Source organism: Anticarsia gemmatalis, chromosome 25, assembly GCF_050436995.1.
Source record: "Anticarsia gemmatalis isolate Benzon Research Colony breed Stoneville strain chromosome 25, ilAntGemm2 primary, whole genome shotgun sequence".
In the NCBI taxonomy this organism is placed as follows: Eukaryota; Metazoa; Arthropoda; class Insecta; order Lepidoptera; family Erebidae; genus Anticarsia; species Anticarsia gemmatalis.
The window spans coordinates 8,481,051-8,504,905 of NC_134769.1; the positions used below are offsets into that span (position 1 = coordinate 8,481,051).

Consider the following 23,855-nt stretch of genomic DNA (forward strand, 5'->3'; position numbering starts at 1 on the left):
TTGTTTAGGGAAATATTATAGTGTTAAATATGAATAATAATCTGAAAGATTCTGTTCTAGTGATTTGGGATTAGGTTGAAGTGGGCAGCTTATTACAAGACGTCGGATTGGGCTAAGTTTTATAGGAATTAATTAATTTTAAAAGACTTCTCACACACATTCCTCCGATATTGTGTCGAGGGCTTTTACTACCATTATACTGAATTTATCTCTAATTTGGAAATGGATACAGAGCGAAATTTGGGTCAGAATATTATACTAAACCGAAACTGCTTTATTACTATTTTTTTTTACTTTATTACATAAATTGGGAGACATTACTCAAATTCAAAGTGGTATAAGTTGACACCTCCCACGCCAGTGGTCGCAGGTTCGAATCCGAGGCAACACACCAATGACTTTTCGAAGTTATGTGTGTATTAGAAATAATGATCACATGCTCCAACGGTGAAGGAAAACATCGTGAGGAAACCTTGCATGGCTAAATTTTGTTTAATACATTTATTGAGGGCATGCAAAGTCCCCGACCCGCACTTGGCCAGCGTGGTGGACTCAAGGCCTAACCCCTCCCTCATTACGGGAGGAGACCCTTGCCCAGCAGTGGGACAGTAGTGGGTTGGAAGATCACTAGTAATGATAAACTTACCCGTCAACTTTTTACACGACAAACACTTTAGGATAAAATAAACTTGTAAGCACGTCTTGTTCACTGTTTTCTCCGAAAATACTGATGCAATTGTTATGGTAACCTCCCAATCAGTTCTGTAACCTTAAGTAATAGTGAAAGTTTGTTTCGTTATGAGTTTGTATATAAGTGTGTGTGTGTGTAAGATGATCTTTATTGTGTGCTATATTCTTTATATTTATTCCTAGATGACACGCGCGGATCCGATCGCGTATAATATATATTCGATAAAATAAATAAAAGATTTTCGTTGAAGATAAGAGACTGACTGATAAGAAGACTTGTTTAAAATACATTTAGCGTAAAAATAATGTTATATTACTATAATACGAATCATAAATATGAAAAGAATAAATTTATTTGTATACTATGTAAATGTATATGTATTTCATGTAACAGCGGTCAAAAGCCTAAGATATTTTTATTATTTATTAAATAAAGGGTTTAAGTCTTAAGTTTATCATGCTGGTCAAGTGCGAGTTTGAGACTTCAACTTATTTCAAAAACTGTTTAAATTTGTAGCAATAAAAAAAATGCGTACTCATGTTTATAAGCCACGATAACTAAGTGACCGAGGGTTCGATCCAACGCATCAATAACTTTTCGAAGTTATGTGATTTAAAAATACAAAGATACCACGGGATGTAACTTTATAAGAAGTGAATAAACCATTAAGTGTTTTTTAAGGTTCGGGTTTACAGTTATACAGTAACAAAAGGGATAGCCATATCCCATAGCCAGCCCATAGCCAGTTGCGCTCACCGGTCTGTAAACGATCTGTGGGTTAAGCAACCATTGGCGCGGTCATTCCATAGATGGGTGACCGCATAGTGGTATTTGAACTGGGCGTCTCCGTGCTTCGGAGGGCACGTTAAAAGTCGGTCCCGGTTGTTGTCTACTAAGATAACAGTCGTTAAGCCACGTCAAAGGCCTCCAGGGCGGCTTGAACAACTTTGATACTAGGTTGACCACTAACCATACGACAAACAAACAAAGGGATGATTGTCAATTTAAAAAAAAAGACATCTGCCGCACTAAGTTTCGTTCTTATGCCTTGGGACTTTTACAAACATACAAACAACGAACACAAAGTAAAACCGACAGGCAGCTTCATGTAAAATACTGATAATCAGCTGCATCGTTGAGACTGTTGCCCATTCCAACATATGTAGTTGGAAGAAAGACTAGGTTGATGAGGCTGGCTATGACGACTTTAATATTTTATTTAGTTGAACTCGAACCTGGGGCACAAAATGGCAAATCTACTTTCATGTCATACGCAAGTAAAAATAAATAAATAATTTTATAAATAAATAAATTAATTTAACCCATTGTTCCTTGTTGTGTGTGTTGTTGTTGTTGTGTGTGTTGTTGTTTCCCACGGCTGGACAAGGGTCTCCTCGGAGCGATGAGGAAGGGGATAGGCGAGTGATAAAAAAATACTTAGCTGTGTTAAAGTTGTAAAAACAAACGGTAAAATCAATAAAGTATTCAATTAAATGTATTTATTTTATCTACGACAGACTTTTATTTATGTTTCATGGAAGTAGGTTATCAACCGATAAAATTTCAGCAATACAAAGTATTGCTGTAATTTTGAATTTACGTTTTCAGTAAGGATTCCAGCCATGTGCCTTAGATTTTTCTTTCTTATGTTGGAACGTTATATGAAATTAGAAATAACATAGAATTTAGTTATGTATGGTTTTATTTCTATGCACATTTGCTAATAGGCTGGTCTGTGCAACGGTCCCCAAAAAAGATTGATTATGCAGTAAACCCACTATGGTGGACTGCAATACTTTTACTCCTACAAGAATAAAATTGTTCTAAATACTTTTTATTGATGACACTTTATTATCACGTTTTTGTCTGTAGATGCTAGCTCTAGTAAGAACTTCCTAGGATCCTATTTCGGATTAGATAGATTAGCTCTTAAGATCAGGTAATATAAATAAATATTTATTTATATCAATTTATCGATGTGTTTACAAACACGAATTTATGTGTGTTTATAACTTGTCTGGTTACCAGGTACAAGTCCTTGCTAGGTTTGAAATAAGATAACTGTGTGTGAATTGTTCTAAGATAATTATTAATTTAAAATCCTTACCTCCTTCTTAATCTTCCTCTTCATACTCTTAATATTGAGTACCATTTACCCAAAAAGCTCTATTCATCCAAGGAAACACAACCAGGAGACGATCAAGAAGATCACTGTTTGTAATATTTTGAGCCATTATAGACATTAAAAACACAGGTATAAGGATCAAAATTGCAGAAAACATATTTTTAAATACACGTGTAACTAGAAAAACTGTTTTCTACAGACTGTTGAAATGCTTTAGACGTAAGAATAACTAACGTTTTGTGTTCATATGAAAACGGTGGTGTTTTGTTAATTGAATTTTCTGTCTTTTTTCTACTGAAAAAATGTTTGTTCAAACTAATAGAGATAGTGTCAGTCATCATTTAGTTAATTGGATAAAGCAATTTATTTCACACGTATGTATGTTAACAATTTCTTCTTTCTTTAATCGTTTTTATATTACGCAAAAGCGGCGGTTCGCAAACGAGACAGAGACAAAGACCGAGACATGAGACTGCCGGTGACTGCGACCGTAACTTTACTTACGATCTGTCTCCTATATGTCTCGCTTGCGAACTGCTTCATATGCATTACCTAAAATCAAGATTTTTTTTCTTCTTTAATAAAATATGCTGTAAATGGTATTGAAACTCAAGATTTTACAACCAGCGTGACGACAACCCTCCTTGGGGATTTTTCGTGGAATTGGAAAGTGGAAGAGAAATTTGGGTAATTGTTGAGATCCGGGTTAAAATTATAGGAATTCGAAAGATACGTTGAGAGTATAATTGAATGATTCCGAAATAAATTAAACGTAGTCATTACAAAAATATTATACATAACCACTTACCACTTTTATTGTTCAAAAATAATTAAATTCCTCAGCCTCTTCGTCGGTGTAATTTATCAAAGGGTACAAATTGATCAGATTTTCCAAAATTTCCTTTAGAATATCTGTGTTATCCTCATGAGCGATCAAATAAGTTATAGCCAGAAATAATATGCCGGTTTTGAAAATCATTGTTTGCAAACAGCGCTGGTTATTTCTTGCGAGAATATATTTTTTCAATTTAGTGTTAAAGAATTTCAACTAAATATACAAAAATGAATTATTAATATTTTCTGAAGACATACTTATTTTTAACTTTTACACAGACTGTTTCACATCGTGAAAAAATACACAATGTAATATTTGTAGCAAATTTTATTTGTGAATTAACAAGATAATTGTTTAAAAATATTATAACGTATTTGTTTACCGAGAAAAGGAGAAACTAATTGTGTATAAATTTGGACTCGATGTCGTATTTAATTGTAATTTGGGTTATTATCTTAATTAAGATATGTATTCATGCCTGAATATAGATGTTGCAGGATATTACGAAAACAAAGTATTATCAGCAAGGATTAGTTAAAGTAAATTATTAATTAATGAATGGATTGTGTGAAAGAGGTGTAGTTAGAGGTATGCAATAAACACACGTTTCGTCATTTACAATGTTAGCTTCTTATTATTTTGTTAACGGTGCAACGTGGATGTATTTCATACAATCCTGCTTAAGCTTTAGGGTGTAACAGGAGTGATATTATTTTCTAGTTGCCTGTAAAAGGGGAGCCTATTGCCATAACTTGAACACGTTACCACTAATATCGCTTTGTTTAACCGGGAATCTAACCCGAGACCTTGAGATTAGTCATATACACGCTCAAACCACAGAGAGTATAAAGAGATGAAGACAGAGTTAAAGTCTGATAGAGATCTGTGGAAGACAGAACCAGCATATTTGTTGATCCCACCTAAGATGGCATAAAGATTAAAGCCACGTAAATATATTTAAAGTAAGATGTTAATAACCTGTTGTTTTCTTCCTGCTGGGCACAGGTCTCCCCCTAGAGTAAAAAAATAAGGTATAAAAAAAAGGTTGATAAGAAAATAATTATTGTGTATTTACTCTCAATTCAACAACTGTTTGTAATCTAACAGAGATCAGAAAATATGGACATTAGTTATTTTAAACAGATATATTGAATAATCTACGTACTGTTTTTATAAATGTTTCAACTTTTATACAAAGAGAAGTACACGATTTGTCATTTACATTATTTTTAAACAAAACTCGATCTCATAAGCTTCTGGCTACTGAAAAGTATATTGCCTTTTGTTGGATACAATCATAGAATATACAGAAAAATGTACTATAATAAAACAAAAATTGTCTTTACTTTTCTTCCAATTGTGTTCGAGACTAATTAAAATAGGTCATAATTTTGTACCTTGCAGAACACCTTATATTAACATTAGCTGTCACTTACTAACACTAACACTTATAATACATCTAACTATAATAATACAGTAATACTAACTCTTAATAAATATCACTTATTTACTAAAAATATCAATTAAATATTCACAATTATAGCTTGTATTATTCGATCAAACGCCTTACACAAATCTATCACACACTTCAACATAAATATTGCTATTACAAGTTGTACTTATTTTCTTTGTGCCCATTTTTCACATAAAGCAGTCAAACTGGGAAACATCGTTTACTTTGTGATGACAAGTTAACCTATATTGTTAGTTAGTGCCTTGCATCAAAAGCACTCTTTCATAAACTTTTACCTTTAACGGATCTTAAACGCGATTAAAAATTAAAGGTTATGATACCATATTTATTTGCCCGAGGACGTTTCGATCAAATCACATCGACCATGTTCAATCGCATTAAAGATCCGTTGCATTGTAATATTAATGATACATTTGTGCACACATATTCAGAGCAATGATTTTTCACAAATCTTTAAGTACACTGCCAACTTTAAATATCCCTTCACAATGTTACTATAATTGACAATGAAAATATCTCAAACAACAGGACTACTACATCTTCTATCTTGACAATGTAGTTTCCACGACGTCAAAGACTGAGTACTCTTCAGCTCCTCAGGAGACAACGGTCTACCTCTAAACTCATCCTCAATATCCTGCAACGTCCTATCTTTGGTCTCCGGTAAGAAGAAATAAGCTACAACCAAACAGTAACCAACAACAGCTGCATAAATACAATACGCTCCATGTATCCCTAAAGTACCGAAAAAGAATGGTACTGTCTTCACAGTGATGAACAGATTTGAAGACAAGAATAACACGCTAAGACCTCCAGCCAAACTTCTATACTCTAGAGGGAATACTTCACCAGCTATGATAAAAGGCAAAGGTACTGTTCCTGTGGCTATAGTAAACATGTGTAAATGTACTAAGGCAATACCTATAAATGGGTGGTCGAAAGGCAACATACCCTGCCCTTTGCAGTACGTATAAGCGGCTGTAGTTAAGAAAGCAAATATATTAACACTGACAGTCGAGAATAACATTGTACGTCTATTGATTTTCTTTATAACTAACACAGCCATAGCATTTGATATAATTCTCTGAGCATCTAATGTGATAACTAGTAATGCAATGTTAATATCTTCGCCGATCACGTTTCGGAATATGTCCATAGTGTATGCTGCCAAGATGTTTGCACCGGCCCACTGTCCCAGTGTATAAATATGCATCATGATAAATATAGGTTTGTAGAATTCTTTCTTTCTTATAGTCAGACTGAAGTAAGCAATATTACTTTTGATTTTCTTGCCAAATGATTGAGATATATTGGCCTCGGCTTTAGATTCTCTGACGATGATGCTAGCTTCGATCATTTTTTGAAGTTCCTCTTCTTCATCTTCATGTCTTAGCCAGCGGAAGACTCTCTTGCAGTCTTCGTATCTTCCTTGATCAGCCAACCAGCTTGGTGATTCAGGAGAATAGATTACAATCAGTAGATCTACAAATGCAATTCCTGCGCAAACTAAGCCTGTTACCTGCCAGGTAAGGTAAGATCCCATGGTATGAACTATCAGTACTCCTGTGGCTATACACAGGGAAATCAATGTCAGAAATGCTCCACGGTTCTTGGGGCTGGTATATTCTCCGATAAGTACAGGGCCTAATGAAGCGCTCATGCCCATAGAAATGCCTTGAAGGAACCTGGCCATGAGGAGTACAGGCACACTCCTGGCTGAGATGACCACGAACCAGCCCACGAGTAAAGGTGTGATGCTGACGATGTTGGCTGTTCTTCTTCCGTAGTTCGCCATTATCGGTGGGACGATGAAGTTGCCGGCGACGAGAGCGAAGCCGAGGATTGAAGCTGGAATTATAAAAGATTTCATATTATTCACATAGTTTGGAATTTAGAATTCTTTTTAATAATGACATGACAATCTTGATTAGTAGCTTACAGTAAAGAAAAAACATACAATATGGATTAGATATTAACAGCGGTATTGTGAAAATTACTGTTGCGAAGAATGCTGTGATTAGAGTAGGAATTTATTCTGTAATTGGCAACTAATTGCAGTTATTATTTAGACAGGCATACTGACTTTCTTTAAGCGGCACTATTACGATGTCAATATATCAGTTTCTATGTATTAGAGTAAATAAAAGATTAATAATTGACTTCGCCGATTATGTAGTTACTAATCACGCCTTAACAAATATGAAAGGACTTACCTATCCAAGATCCGGAAGAATCATCGATAGGTATCACAGAGTCTGGCTGACGGAGCTGGGGCAGCAGGATGGCTGCAAACCCCATCACCAGCCCGTGAGCCGCCATGTTCAGACATACTCCCACCGTCACGAACACCTGGAAAAAATAAGGTAAAACGTGTTCAAAAAAGCGGGTTACCGTCCCACTGATTTGCAAGAGTCTCTTGTAGAGAGAGAAGAGTTAAGGCTTGTGGCTATGACACACGCGTTTTAAGTCTCATGTAATGTCATAAATATAAATTCCAGACTACTATTGATAAAAATATATAAATTTTAACTATCTATACAAATATTGACTGCCTCCGTGGCGCAGTGGTATAGGTCACCACGCCGATACCACTGCATCGGGTCGTGGGTTCGATTCCCACACGGAGCAATTATTTGTGCGATCCACAAATATAATTGTTTCGGGTCTGGTTGTGCTTTGTGTCCGTTGTTTGTATGTTTGTAAAAGTCCCCGCGACACAAGAGCAATTCTTAGTGCGGGAGTTGTCTTTTTTCAAATTAAAAAAAATATATATATAGTTAGAATTTTAATAGGCCTAACCGACAGCTATTAAGCCTTCTTCTACCCACTGCTATGAGTATAGGCATCCCTCCACGCCATCTTTACGATCCTAAATATAATAATATAAATTAGAAAAGACCAATAGAACTTTTGTCAAACTGGAAATTGAACCCGGGACCTCGTAATCAGCAGTCTTTTACACCACCATTCAGACCACGGGGGCATTTTGTACTACATAGATCATGTATATAACAAATAGTAAATAGTAAAAAAAAGCCTTATCCATGATACCATTAATCGAAGGATATTATATAACATCAATTCTGCCAGTCATCGTGTTACGTAAGATCTTATCACTGGCAATCATTATTGATTGGATATTAAGTGTATTGTTCTGATAAAGATCTATTTTTTGTTTAATTCTATTTTTATTTACCCTTGGGTTGAGTAACAGTCCAAATATTGTATTTGATCGGAGATATTTGATATTAGCTGTCAGGCACGTGCTTGTTAGTCAATAAACCATTTTCTATTCAAGAATAAAATTTATTAGAATAGGTAAATTAATGGAGATACACATATTACACATAGCTTTTACAGTATAGCAGTTTTTGGACCCCCAAAAATAAATGAGTTCGTGTTCTGTTTTATAACTGTCCGAATTAGACTTTATTTTCAACAACTTCCAATAATATTATTTTGTTAATGAGAAAATTTTCAGCCTATTAACTTAATCTTGATTAATTGTCTAAGCAGTAGTTTATAAGTTTACCCTGAATAGATACACTTATAAACTGCTTCAGAGGACTTTGAGGGTTTTGTTTTTAATATCTTGAGATAACTACTTCCTTGCCTGAACATTAATTTCAGTATCTGATAGCAAATATCTAGATAATGCACCTTTAATTACATAATATTGTCAAATAAGGTAATAAAAATTAATAATTATAATACAGTTCCTCATTAGATAGTGCCATTTCGTGATCGTATCGAACTACTACGCGTGAAATGCTTACACTGAAATTATTTTTCATTGAAGGTTTTTTCAGTTATGCCTGACTATTATAAAAGTGAGTAAAATTTTTAAATGATAGCTGAAGGTAAGTTTATGCTTCATAGTTTTTATATTGACTCCTGTTATAACCAAAGGTAGGTTGAAACGTTATAATATGTATTGAGTTGAGACTATTATTTATTGTTTTATATATTTGTGTAGATTTCGGGCTTCTATGCCAACAGATTGAAGAATTGAAAAGCGGGACATCTGAATGATATATCAAGTTTCGAGACTATACAATAAATAAATCAGATTTTCATACAAAATTTGTTGATAGCCAAGCGGTTGCTGATAGTCGTTTGGGATAAAAAATCGGTCCTACTAGTCCTTAGTATATAAATATATCAATTAAGTATAAACGGAAAGCCTTGAGAGTCATCACAATGGAGTGAAACAATATCAGATTAATTATATCGATTTATTGAAGCTTACAACAATATTACGCACGCGATATTTATCATCAAATTAATGTTATATAATGATTGGATAAGACACGGACAAAGATTATGAAGGCAAATGAAACTATATCTGTCCCACTCGCCCAATCGAATGGAGAAGAAGTTATGCATTGAGTCCAACATGCTGGCCAATTGCTGATTGTAGACTTAACATTCTTTCAAAATATTAGGTCGGGGAAAAAGTCTTTTCGCATTACAGTATGTATGAACTTGCAATAAAATCTATATGGCTTCAAGAATCACAAATGAGTACACGGTTCATTAGTTTTCTTTCAGTGAGCTCGTGAGGTACCCAAATATCGAGCTTTTTTGTGTAGAGAAAAGATTTTATTACAAGTTCATAAATGGGAAAAGACTTTTTCCCCGACCTAATATTTACACAGCCTGTCTGCAGTTTCGGGTATAACCGGTGTGATATTATGTATGTACGTATGTATTTTTGTATGTATGTACATGACTTAAATAAGTAACTGGCATCTATATCCTCGATGAAAATATGTATCCATTCTATCGAGATACTAAATCTAGATAAAATACTATTTAGATAAAAACATTGCAAGTGATTATGCGGAAAATAATCTGTGTTCGTGATAACATATCTAATTATTTACTTTGAGCTTATCTCTTTTAAACTGTTCATAATGTACAATATAAATTCTTACTTGCAATAAAATACTTTTGCAGCTGTTGTTGTAGTTGCAATGGCTATTTATAAAACCAATTGCATTGACTGGTAAAAATCAAACAATATCTGAGTTAAGCAGCTTTCAACGCGGACATGCAATGGATTGGTAGTTGCTAGCTGAGCACCTGAGCATCTTTGTGGTGTTACAAGACGGCAAAGACTTTTGTCTATTAGGATTCCAGTCGTCATGCCAAGTAAAGCCCTGAATTCTTGGTAATCATTTGTTTAGCAACAAAGTTGAATCGACGTGTAACGGAGTTGCTGTCAACATGTTGCTAGGAGCACTTTGTGTTGCACAGTTGAAAACAGCAAGTAAAAACCAAGTTTCCAGCAACATTTTCGCCTTTCATCAACAACGTTGATCAACTGTTGCTGAGAATATGAGGCATAAAAGGCGATTTAATCTAAAACTATTTTGACTACAGAAAGAAAATTGAAATACCTTATGATGGTTGAGACAAATTTATTATGATTTAAGTATGATTATAGATTTATTAGTTGTCCCGTTACCATAGTACAAACTCTGCTTAGTTTGAAATCAGATGCCCGTGTTTGAGTTGTTCACTCATATTTTTTATCTCCAACTTACTTCTTTATTAACGAAATCGATTTCCGTTAGACATTTTCAAAGATAATCAGCAAAGTAATCTTAAAAGATAAATTGTATGTTTAGATTTTAAATAGATATGCTTATTATTCTGTTCTTTAGTTGGGGGCCTTCAAAACAAAGTGTTATCTTTACAATATAAATGTAGATAATAAATTGATGTCTTTATCTGATGGACTTTCTCCATCAATTTGACGTCTTTCAAAGATCTGTATAAGATAAAGATTATCGTATCTTTACGTGCGTATTTTGTGGAATATTTTGAAAGGCTCGTGAGATTTGCATCTTACTTATTTTACTTAGTTTGAGTGCTACGATGGATGTTTGTCACTCAAATTACGGAAATTACACACAGAGGAAGCATATAGGGATTTTTTTCATGCGAAACTAGTCGTAAGCAAAAGCAAGCAAGCAAGCAATATCTGTCAATTTTTTTTTTCATATTCTATGGTATCAACTTTACAGCCAAGCTCATCTGAATACTAGCATAATAAATTATCTTATTTTTCGTTCGAATTATTCTCTGCTTTAATTATTGCCTCATTGATTCGCGCCTGAGTTTTCAGCCTATTTACCTTCAACATAAGTTATATGTAACATTTCATAGCATTACATCAGTTTTACCCAAAAGTGCAGGCAGTGGTGTATGAAAGGCATAATTATTAACCATTGTGTTTATATATTTATCCCTTTATATCTCCTGCAGATTTGAGCTCGCAAAGAGTCGCAAATGGAGAGCGAGAATCGGCTTCGAACTATCAAAACAAACATGATTTTAGTAGGAATCATTCCTGAAAATAAGCCTACTATTTTTTTGAGATGTTTTCTACCATGAATGAAGCTAATAGATATTATAATGACATCAAACACGAGACCAACAGTAGTGAGTTTCAGTATCGATGTTTTAATCTAAAGATAAACGCATCGACAGCTGTTTATCAAATTGACAGTACTGATAAGACTGGATCATGCTGGCTTGCAAGGTTTAATGCTTTAACATTCATTTAATGCTTTAAAAGTCTTTGTATGCCGACTGGTGAAATATGGCTAAACTTTGTATTTTATTTACTGTACCATCTGTAGCTCAATTCTCTACTACTATCGACTACCGACTACCGACCTGTCATCGAGAAATTTTGTATGAAAATCTGATCAGCGCCTCTGACGGGTGTTGCAGGAAACATTTTGGCAGTACATTCTAAATGTCAAAATTCGATAGCTAGCCGGTTGTCGGTAGTCGATAGTGGAAGAGAAGCGAGGTACTGACATGTTTATGTAAACCCATATTTGCGAAATAAATGACCACGGCCGTCTATCGATTACCAAGTAGCTTTCGGAAAATTTTGTATTAAAGCTGATCGTATTTCGTATACATTTCCCCAATTGTTGCAGCAACTATTTTCTAAATAAATGTTCGTTTGATTGTATTTTATTATCATATTTAAAAGAATATTTAAAATTATTATCATATATTTTCTTTAAACGTAGGCACGTTAAATTGTGGGTCCCGGCTGTCATTTTCAAAGATCTTTGTCGTTAACAGTAGTCAGTAGCAGTCAGCAACTGGGTTGTGGAGTTCAGATAGGCTGTCGCTCTATCTAAAATACTGAAATTCAGCTGCATCCGGTGAGACTGGATGCCGACTCCAACATGGTTTGGAAGAAAGGCTAGACTGATAATATATATTATCAGTCTAGCCTTTTATATTCTTAAAATAATGTTAAATGTCAAATGGCTTCTTAGTGAATAAAAGCTGCCGTTGATAGTGCCGAAAGGCTAACTTAGTTAAAAGGCAGAATTGCCTCAAAACCCTACTCTACGAGTTCGACTCTAATTTTTGCCAGCTATTATTTTACTATGGTAGCAATTACAGAACACTACTTTTTTGTTACAATCAAATATCAAGAAGCAAAACAAGTTTAATGATACACACGTCTAAGGCATGGTTCGTTTTTATAACACAACAACAGTTCGTATGTTTGGAGCCAAAAAAACTACTATCATTAAGCACAGCTGCTTCTGTGGCTCTGCCGACAAAATCGATTTCATTTCGAACTATTATATCACTTCTCTATTCTATTCGTATACATAATTACAAAGATTTAGTTGAACAATTTAGTAGAAAGCATTGGCAGGGCACCATTTATCTAGAGAATGATTCGAAATTTTGTAAAAACTTCCGCCAGCCGTGAACATTGCAGAAACCCCTAGAATACCTTTCTAACTTATAATGTGTTAAACTACTACTACACTTCGTCAAAATAACATTATATTATAAGATGTTTTTTCTCATCATTGTCACTCTTTCATCATCAAATGGTCATCTAATTCTAAACTAAACAACTTTTCCTACTATCTCCACCAGACAATAATTGTCAATTATTGATAAACATACTATTTTAAATAAATACATATAGATAAAAAATACATCTAGATTTTAAGCAGGTACTCGTGCTCACCACATAATATTAAGCCCAAACACCCATAACATGACTTACCCCTGGTTTCTGAGGTACATTAAGCGGTAGTTAATCTATTCAATAGCGTTTAAACTCATATAAAAGACGCTATTGAATAGATAAACTACCGCTAAATGTACCTCAGAAACCGGGGGTTAACGACTGTTATCCAAATTGACAATAACCGATTCTTAACATGCCCTCTGAAACACGGAGACACTCAGCTTAGTACCAACAAGTGGTCACCCATCTTTACAATGACCGCGCCAATGGCTACTTAACCCACAGATAGAATAAAACCATAATACGGTTGCTTAACCTACCGATCGTTTACCGACTAGTGAACTGGCTATGAATACCTATAGTCATGAAATAGACTTATACACATTAATGTCATATTTAATCCTATGATAACACAATTATAATATTTAAATCAGACAGATTATTATAGAGTAGCAGATAATTGATTTAATCCGGTTATTAGTATAGTATGACAATGCACGATTAACGTACTAACATAGAACAATTCAATAAGTTTCACTCATGTATTGTCCCACTGCTGGGCAAGAGTCTCTTCCCGAGAGAAAGAGATTAATGTATACTAATATTATAAAGCTGAAGAGTTTGTTTATTTGTTTGAACGAGCTAATATCAGGAACTACTGGTGCTAATTGAAATAATCTTTTACTGGTAGATAGCCTATTTATTGAGAAAAGATATTGGCTATTTAACATCACGCTACGATCAACAGGAGCAGAGAACCAGTAAAAAATGTTATAAAATCTGGGAAAAATATGACCCATTCTCTCTTATTTGACGCCAGCGAAGATTGTATGAAAATTTGAAGATAAATTTTGTATGAAAATCGGATCAGCGCCTCTGAAGGGTGTCGTAGGAAACATTTTGGCAGTACATTCTAAATGTCAAAATTTCGGTAGCTAGCCTGTAGTCGATAGTGCTAGAGAATCGAGGTACTGCCTACGTGACTCAGTGGTTAAAGGCACCACTCCATAACCATTGCGTCAGGAGGTCTGGGTTCCATTCCCATGAGGAACTTGTTTGTTCCATAAATAATTGTTTCGGATCTGGTTGTATTTCGTGTCCGTTGTCTGTATGTTTGTTTGATTTTGAATCCTGTTTTTTTCATTAAACGGGCAGTCGGAGTTTTTATACCTTTTGTATTGTAATTGTATTTTTATGCTCTGTTATTCCAAATTTATTGCAGGAAATATGCATTTGTGCAATAAAATCAAGTAATTAATGAACAAAACGATAAGAAGTTAAGAGGTTTAAATAATTTAATATTTGATATATTGTTATATAATGTAAAAGAGTTTATGTAGGTAAGCAATAATAATTTTATTTTATTGATCAATAAATTATCTTAGTTGTCGTCCAGTGCTCCATAATCGACTACAATTGGTATTTTGCTTTACTTTATTAACCGACCGAGCAAACTTTACTTTTATAAGTTAAAATACTAATAATTCTATCAGAATAAATAAAATTAAGTATCATAACTTGTAAAAACACGACAAACTTTAAAACATTATAGTACTATTTGTAGACTATTAAAATTATCATTAGTACTATTTGGGACGACTTCATTACGCAGGGAAAATTAAAAAACCCACAATTATTTTCAGATAATGGCATAAACATAAATAATAAAAATAATCAGTCATGTAATTATGGTAGTGGTTTTATTTATTTAAAGATAAAAGTCCCAAAACGTAAATTTAATTGAACAAAAAATCGTTCAAGCAGTTACGAAAAAGTACTGCACTCACTTTTTAAATAATATAAATTTTTGAAAAGATTTTTCATTTCAATCAAATCTTTAATTTACAAATAAATGCAAAACTATACAAACAATAATAAACATTATTATAGTTAATAAAACTCACCTGTTTCTTAAACGGTGTAATGAATCCAGATTTCTTCGCCATGTTAGCTCACAACACACTCACTTCACGTTCGTAGCCGTCCAACACATAACTCTTAGTGATGTTTATCTGAACCAACGTCGATATGATAACATTTTGTTTTATTGTTTAACACTGCTTGTTTTCTGTGAATCTGTTTGTAGGCCTATTGTTGTACTATGTGTTGCCTGCGACTTCGTCCGCGTGAAATCCTGAGAATAAAGTGTATTATAATATACAAATGTGTATTATATTGCTATGTGTGAATCCATGCTATCAGGCAGGCTATCTGGGCTATTCCCTGAGTACCCCGATCCCCTAGACCCCGATTTATTTTTATCTTAACAATGTTACTCAGTAATAACCCACAGTACTCAAGTAATAACCCGGCTATCACTGGGCGTTATGTCATCAAAATCCATTGTTTTGGCGTGATTGAGTAACTAACATCGCGTTCACATAATTTCGCGTTAAACATTAGTAAATTAAAAATTATTAAATTTAATAACACTATGAAGTATGTAACGTGGATGGATAGACAGACAGAATTTCGCAATCATAATACTAGTATTGACTAGACTATGGGGACGGCTGCACCAACATTGAATATTTTGTTGAAAACAGTAGCCTAATCTCCCCAAGTTGGGTTATGTAATGGGTCGTTACTAGTCACGGCTATGAAGCCTTGAAAGTACATAACTAATTAAATTAATAGTTAGAAGAAATGACTATAGATGGCAGTGTACACAAATGTATGACAAGTCTTATAAGTCTGTTTTAGAAGCCTCGTTGGTGAAACAATATTAGGAGGTTATTTACTTATCGGAATATTTAAAAAAAAAACTTTTCCTGAAATGGTATGGTATGATGTATGAAAGCACCCACTTCGTCGTTTGTTGTTGGAGCAATATACATATATAGAGGCAAGCCTATTCCCATATAGTGGATCCATGGATACATCTAAGCCAGTTTATTACAGAGAACATAGTAAAATAAATTGAAAAATCCTAATAGCACAATTGTCACATTGTATGTATGTATGAATGTGTGTACGTATGTATGTTTGTATGTAAGCGTGTGTGTGTTTGTTATATTTTCTTACAAAAACTACTGAACATAATATGATGATATTAGGTACACAGATAGTTTAAATTATGTTAATTATTCGAAGGGTACAAAGATCACCAAGACTTCAATAAAAGGGATTACAAAATAAGTCATGTAGTATAAGTAATAATCTAATCTACATTTATTCTGTTTATCGATAAATATGTATCACAACATGAATTGTTTCATAGATAAACATAGACAAAATTTTGTCTAAATAGCAACATTTGCAGGACATTTTTGATCAATTGTGCCATTTCCAAAGGCAGTCCTGTCAAATATCAAAAATTTAAATTTTAAAAGAGCTGAATATTTTGTTCCTACGGGTTTTCATACAAAATCTGTCGATAGCTAGCCGGTTGTCGAAACTCGCACTAGTGTAACCAAAGCTAACATTTAAATTGTACGATTTTTTTGTTGTTGTTATTAAAAACGCAAAAATCGAGCACATTACTTAAAAAAAATATTTTTATTCACAATTAAACGAAAATTTAATAAATCCTTTTTTTGCCCTGTCATCTGAAATATAAATTCACTAACTTGATTTGAAACAAACAGACAGACATTAAAATTTCATATAAATAATACGTTACTACTGTATTTTTTCAGTACAATAAAAAAAAATCTTTTGACAAAAGATTAACTGTCTTACTAATTAAAGGTACATTGTTTTGTCACTTAAAATCAGTTTTAAAGCTGCATATGAGTGAAAAATACAAAACACTGTATTACTAATCAGAGCTTAAACAAACTACGTTAGTAAGACAGTTAGTATATTAGTACAATTATTGTCATAAGATAGCGCTGAACAAACAGTCATAAACGGTCATTGACGTTTCATGGCTGAAAAAACTAATGTCAATAGGAAATGGTGTTATTTTTTACAGTATTAGCGTATATTTTTATCTTAGATATTGTAAAGACGGCAAATAAATAATAAAACTACTTTGTAACGCACTGATTTCAGTCTTTGTTTAAAACTATGATGAGATTTTAATGCCTATGAGTTCTTTGAAAACAGTTCTTGGAGGTAAGTAAAGTTCCCAAGCCCACACTTGGCCTGTGTAATAGACTCAAGTTCAGACCATCCCCTATTACGGGCAGAAACCAATGCCCAGTAGTAGATTATATTTGACAAAATATTATATTGCAACTAGTCTTAAAGGCGATTGAAAATTAGAGGTTAGGTTACCTTTTTTGATTACCCAATGCTTAAGTTTTAAGATCCCTTGCATTGCTACTAGCTGACCTATAGTCTTCCTCGATATATGGGCTATCTAATACTGAAATATTTTTTCAAATCGGACCAGTAGTTCCTGAGATTAGCGCGTTCAAACAAACAATCAAACAAACAAACTCTTCAGCTTTATAATATTAGTATACAATAGTATAGATAGTATAGATACTATTAGTATAGATGTTTACAAGTCGTGAGAGTTTAAAATCCTTAAATTTAACATTATCGATTTGGGTAAAACTTCTCGGAAAGCAAGTTTAAGCCTTGAGTCAAAAAGCTAGTTTGGATTTGGTATTGGTCATTCTTTTATGATCCTACTACTATTTTAAAGAACTAAAATTTAAAAAGAAACGTTATCTTTTAAAATACGTCAAGTATGACTTTTATTTCTGTTTTGTTTTAATTAAGTAAATCCGTGTATTAGTGTCTTAGCGAATAGAGAGCAAGGTTTATTTGAGTATTTGTACAGGAAATAAGATAATAAGTATTAATATCTACAACTGTATAAGGCTTAAGCTAGACAAAGGAAGTAACGAGAAGACTTATTATGCCTTAGCTATCGCAATAATAGTAGTCTAAACAAATACTATATTAACTAGTTATCAACGATGAGATTAAATAGTTCTACGCGTTTTAATCTATTCAGCCTGATTTTCACCAGAACCCGAAAGGACTTATTAATGACTTCGTTAAACTCGCAAGCACAAACTGCATACTTTTATTTCCACCAAAATGTGTATTCCATAGTACCTATGCATTTTGCATTTGTGTCTTTAACGAATCTATTAATGGGTCCTTTTCGCTCGCAGTGAAAACTGAGCTTTACTGGAAGCCGCTTGTAACTTCGTCGACTTGAGTGTAGTAATTTCGTAAATTTTTTGCTCTTGTGCCGCCGGGACTTTTACAAACATACAAACAACGGACACAAAGTACAAAGTCCCAAAATACCAACAACAATTTGTGTAACGCGCAAATATCTGTTCCGTGTGTAAATCGAACCCACGACCTCCCAACGCAAGGATAGCGGCGCGGCGTGGCGACTACCAACCAAACCACTACGCCTCTGAGGCCGATATTACAGATAGCGTGATGTTAGACTTCTTATAGACTTCCTCAATGTAAGAACTATCTAATGAATATTATAAATGCGAAAGTTTGTGAGTATGTATGTATGGTTGTTTGTTACTCTTTCACGCAAATACTATTGAACCGATTGTGATAAAATTTGGTATGTAGGTAGCTGAAGACCTAGAATAACACATAGGCTTATTTTTATCCCGGAGTTCTCGAGGGATCGGGATTTACACGGGAAGGATTTCGATGCGGACGAAGTCGCGGGTGGCCTCTAGTTCAATATAAAATAATTGATAGCTATTGTGTTTTTATAGACGTGTGTATTTTTGCATCACTATTTCAAATTGCATGCTCTATTTAATGACTTATCGCAATAATAATTGGTTTTATAAGTAATTGTATTGTGAAGCCATTATTAGGTAACTAAATATAGCCGACGTCGATACCGACAAAGCTACTGTACACTATCATAATTTAATAATGACTCTATGGTTCAGTGGTAAAAGTAGTCGCTATGGCGCAAAACCTTATCCGGGTGTCGTGAATTCGACCACTCCCTTTTGTCATATTTATGCTAATGTTCGAAGTGATTGATTTGTTATCCAGAGCTCATGGGTTTTATTCCTAAGGGTCGTAGTTTTATTAACATTTTCCAATTTATACATTTGTAACGTTTTCGATCTTAGTTCGGAGTTATGTTTGGGTGTCCGACGTTAAACGATAAAACACGCACCTTTCCTGCCTACCTTCAACTAAAGTAGGCGAAAGTTATGAAATAAAAAAAACAATAAATTTTCCAAACAAACTACCAACTACCAACTTTTTTTCATACAAGGCTCTACATAACTCTGCGAGTACTATTAATACCCCAACACACCGTAAGATGGCGCTTTTCTCAAAATGTTTGGCCGCGCAATTTCTTTGTTATTGTGTAACCCAAACAGAAATGGCTACTCAGATTCACACGAAAACACAGAATTTAACACTTTTTTACACTAAAACAGACACTTTACACACAAAATGTATTAAAAATATACGTTTTTGAACACTCGTTTTCATTATTTTCTATTGAAAATCACATTAAAGTACGCGAATTAGGTTAGACATTGATTTTTCACGGACCGACGTTTACACCTTTCGCTACACAAGAGGCATGGCCTATATTCTCTCCAGTTATATTAAAATCGACTAACAGTGTTGATTTTCCTTCAATTTCCACTATTTTCTTAGCTAAAGAGGCGAGCAATGACAGTAAAGTTGTTTATATACAAGGATATGTATTTATAAAACGATATGGCAGTCTGCCATCTTGGAGTGGGTTTCACTGAGAAAACTCTTTGCGGCTCATAGTTTGCTGTCTCGAGGTTGTCTTTCTATTGACATGTCAAAAGAAAATTGTTTATTGATGACGTCATTTACGTAATAATTTTCAGGAATCACGTGTAATTCTTCTTACATTTATAATTGGAAAGTTTGTATGAATGTGTTATTCATTCGCGCCAAACCTACTTAATTAATTTTTGATAGATTGTTTTGTTATCTAGATTAAAAAAACAGGTAATTTTTTTTTTGCGGATAAGTCGCGGGCAGATCTTTGTCTTAATTATTTGTTTTATAAGGTAAACTGTGGATTCAATTATTACAAAAGTAAAAGGTTTCCAGCATTTTTGTTATACTTTCACGCAAAAATTACAAAACGGATTTATGTAAAACTTAACTGAACTATAACTTTAACATCAGGAGAAACGCATAGACTAAATTTTTTACATAAACTCAATATTTTAAGTGAGGAAAGCCGCGTATGTTTTATTAACTAACCCGCGCACCTTCGCTTGCGTCAAATACGAGAATCATAATTTTTCCCGTATTTGTAACATTTTTCACTGGTACTCTGCTCCTAGTGGTCGTAGCGTGATGATATATAGCCTATAGCCTTTCACGATAAATGGGCTATCTAACACTGAAAGAATTTTTCAAATCGGACCAGTAGTTCTCGAGATTAGCGCGTTCAAACAAACAAACAAACAAACTCTTCAGCTTTATAATATTAGTATAGATTAGTATAGATTAACTAATGTTAATAAAACTTACGCGTTATGTTAACGTAACTTATATTTCAAAATACTATGATAGTATTTTACTATAACGAGCTATAAATGAACCAACTCCTACGCTTTCCACGTTTATTCTATTTCTACGCAACTATTTTTATACTGACCCAGTTGTTGTCCGGTTGCCATGGTTACCAATTAAACAAAAACCTTTTCTAAAAATGCAAGTCATTGTTATATCCGTAAATAGAGATCGGTACCGTAAAACGGGGTGAATAGAAACAATTTTCAACTTTGTCCTAAAAATTTGTAGCGAATAACTTGTTATTTTTATTGTCGGGTTATTTTATATCATGTCCGGCGCCATGAAGAAAGAGTTAAAACCATATTTGTCCAAAAATATGCATCATTTTACGATATTTCATTAAAAAAATGGTCAATTTCTATTCACCCAGCGATAGGGGTGAATCGAAACGACCAAAGGGGTGAATGGAAAAATTGTGTTTTAAAACGTTTTTTCAGTTAACAATATTGTATCTTTATAGATAAATATACACCTAAAGAGATAAACACTCCAAACAACTCATTAGAAAAGAAATTCCACTTTAAATCCAAAGTTTTGAAAAAATTGTATGGACCATTGAGGCATTCGAGGACGGTTGACTTTGAAGCAATTTTTTGGGTATAAATATCAATTTAAACATTTAAACAATTATGACACCGCAGAGAAGTAATATTGACGTGTAATCATTTCAAATTTGAACAAAATTCTTAAACGAGGAGTACTCAAATATTGGGCTTGAAAACTTTCCTGATTTTTTTTCTATTCACCCCGCGAATTCTATTCACCCCGTTTTACGGTAGTTAAAGAGTTAAAACTATTTTTTTTTCTAAAATATTAATAAAAGCCTCTATAGTGTGGTTTGTAAGTCTGTAAACGACTGCTGGTCTTGAAGTCTCAGGCTCAATTCCCAGGTCACGCAAAGTTCTATTGTTATTTTTTTTATTCTTATTTGAGTATTTTCCAATAATAGTATGGACTTTTTTAACGTCCCGGTGTATGTCAATAGGCTCGCCCTCTCTTACATGGGACTAACATTGTTAACAGCAAAACGTAGGTGAATTTCATATACCTTTGCTTACACTTTCGGTTATAACAGGCGTGATATTATGTATGTACATAAAATAATATGTATATTTTAATTGTTTAATTTTGATATTTCGAAGCAACCATAGCCAGCTACGTTCATCGGTCGTGAACAATCTGTGGGTTAAGCAACACTCGGCACGGTCATTCCATAGATGGATGACCGCATAGTGGTATTTTAACTGGCTATCTGCTTCGGAGGGCACGTAAAACGTCGGTCCCGGTTGTTGTCAGTTAAATAACAGCCGTTAAGCCACGTCAAAGGCCTTCGAGTGGCTTGATCAACTTTGACACTAGGTTGACCACTAACCATACCATAAAAAAGAAGATTGTTTAATTTTTGTTCTAATTTTTACTCGTTTATCATCACGCGTCTAGAATTAAGATAAAATAATATTTTTATGTGAACAAACTTTGCCAAATTTTTTAGGTTATCTAAGATAATATACTAGACAGTAAATGTTATTTGTGTTTTAGTACCGTTAGAAAGATTATATTATTTACTTTTATTTTAGTCACGTGGATATTTTAAGACCTTTTTTTATTATCTTGCTTGTCTTAGACTAGTTTTTATCTCTACATCATGCCTTAGGTAGATTGCAAAATTGCAAATAATGTCTTCCTGGCCGATATTTAGCAACGGCGGCTAGTTTCTTTGAAACCAGCCAACTGTGCAGGACTTTGTTTATATTGTCCATGTGTGTGCACAATACACAGATAATATACTAGACACACCTTATACTCTTACTTTCATAGTCCTCTCCAGTGGGACGGATAACCGACACGAACAGTGAGAGGTCAGATTCAGGACCGACGGCGTGACAGACACTCCTAGGCACGGAATTCTACAACCACTACTTTCTAACTCCGGGTAATGATATCTAACAAACAAAGTCAGAAAACACTTTTTGGCGTGATCCAGGATTCGAAGCCGAGGATTGCCGGGCAGTCGCAATCACTTTTGAATGCACCACAGAGGTAATGCAAAAAATACACATAAATAAATTAATAAGGCATAAGCTAGTATTAAATAGAAGGCAGAATTATACTATTTCTTAATAAGGATAGGTTATTGAAAATAGCCAATGAAAAGATTACTGAAGCGCGATTTTCTACAGGCGGTGTCATTGAGTGTCTAGAGCTTGACATTAAAAATGTACTGAAAGATTTATTCCCTCGGGACCCGCTAGAGAAGCTATAGCTAGCCGGTTGTCAACTGTCAATAGTTGATATCTTTATGTACTTGTACATCTTTTGCTATCTGAGAATACAGCCTTATACTTAATTGTACGAGTATCATTCGATGCACATCTTGAAATAAGCTACTTATAAACACATAGTTCGTGTGGTATTTTAGTCATTCACTGCAGCTATTTCGGAAAATTCCAAACCACACTGTACAATAGTGATGATAGCTGTATTATAGTTTCATGCTAGTTATTTCTACTTGAACTCTCGCGACTTGTACACATAATATTATAATGCAACGGGTCTTAAACGCGATTGAAAATTATAGGTTAGGATACCTTATTTGTTTACCCGACGTTTCGATCAAATCGCATCGGGCTGACTGTATAGTTGACAAATAAGGTATCCTAACCTATAATTTTCAATCGCGTTTAAGACCCATTGCATTATAATATTATTTCTACTTGAAGTCGACGTTAAAGAAGGAAAAGTCTGTGCACTTTGCATTCTTTTAAAAACTATTGAAAGAATTTCTAGCTGGCCTGTATCTGCTGTTGAATTTAACTTAAATCCAGTCGCAAATTACCTAATGTCAAAATCATATTTTTAAATAATATCCGTAGCACTGTTCTGTACAATCGGTACTATGGAGTAAAGAGCGTTTGACATTAAAATTGGTCCGGTCAAATTAGACCAAATATTGAGGGTGAAATAACATAATTTCGCAACAAGCCGAATTTTGGTAAAATTGTTTAAAACAATTAGTTCCTACAGGACCCGCTAGATATATAATTTATAACCTAGATAAACACACAGGATAATTTTAGCCCCCAAAAACCTCTTCAATCACGGGCAGAAACTAACACATATGAATAAGCAGTATTTCACAAATTACTTTTGAAGACAAAATTCACTGCACTTTTTAAAACTGATAATAATATTTCACTTCACAACGTGTTTTACCGAACAGAGCAC

The 23,855-nt window shown here is 33.9% G+C and overlaps 1 protein-coding gene across 2 annotated transcripts; it reads right to left on the reverse strand.

Moving 5' to 3' along the window:
• Window positions 1–4,700: 4,700 nt before the first annotated feature.
• Window positions 4,701–23,855, reverse strand: LOC142983935 (facilitated trehalose transporter Tret1-like). 2 transcript variants are annotated; one of them, XM_076131148.1, is made up of 4 exons: window positions 23,776–23,855; window positions 15,059–15,288; window positions 7,339–7,474; window positions 4,701–6,973 (listed from the first exon to the last, which is right to left on the reverse strand). In XM_076131148.1, exons 2-4 carry the CDS (start codon window positions 15,098–15,100, stop codon window positions 5,643–5,645), a joined length of 1,509 nt encoding a protein of 502 aa, XP_075987263.1. In that variant the 5' UTR covers window positions 15,101–15,288; window positions 23,776–23,855; the 3' UTR covers window positions 4,701–5,642. The 2 variants fall into 2 exon arrangements, with proteins under 2 accessions (XP_075987263.1, XP_075987264.1); XM_076131149.1 differs by having other exon boundaries at window positions 15,059–15,166; window positions 23,776–23,827.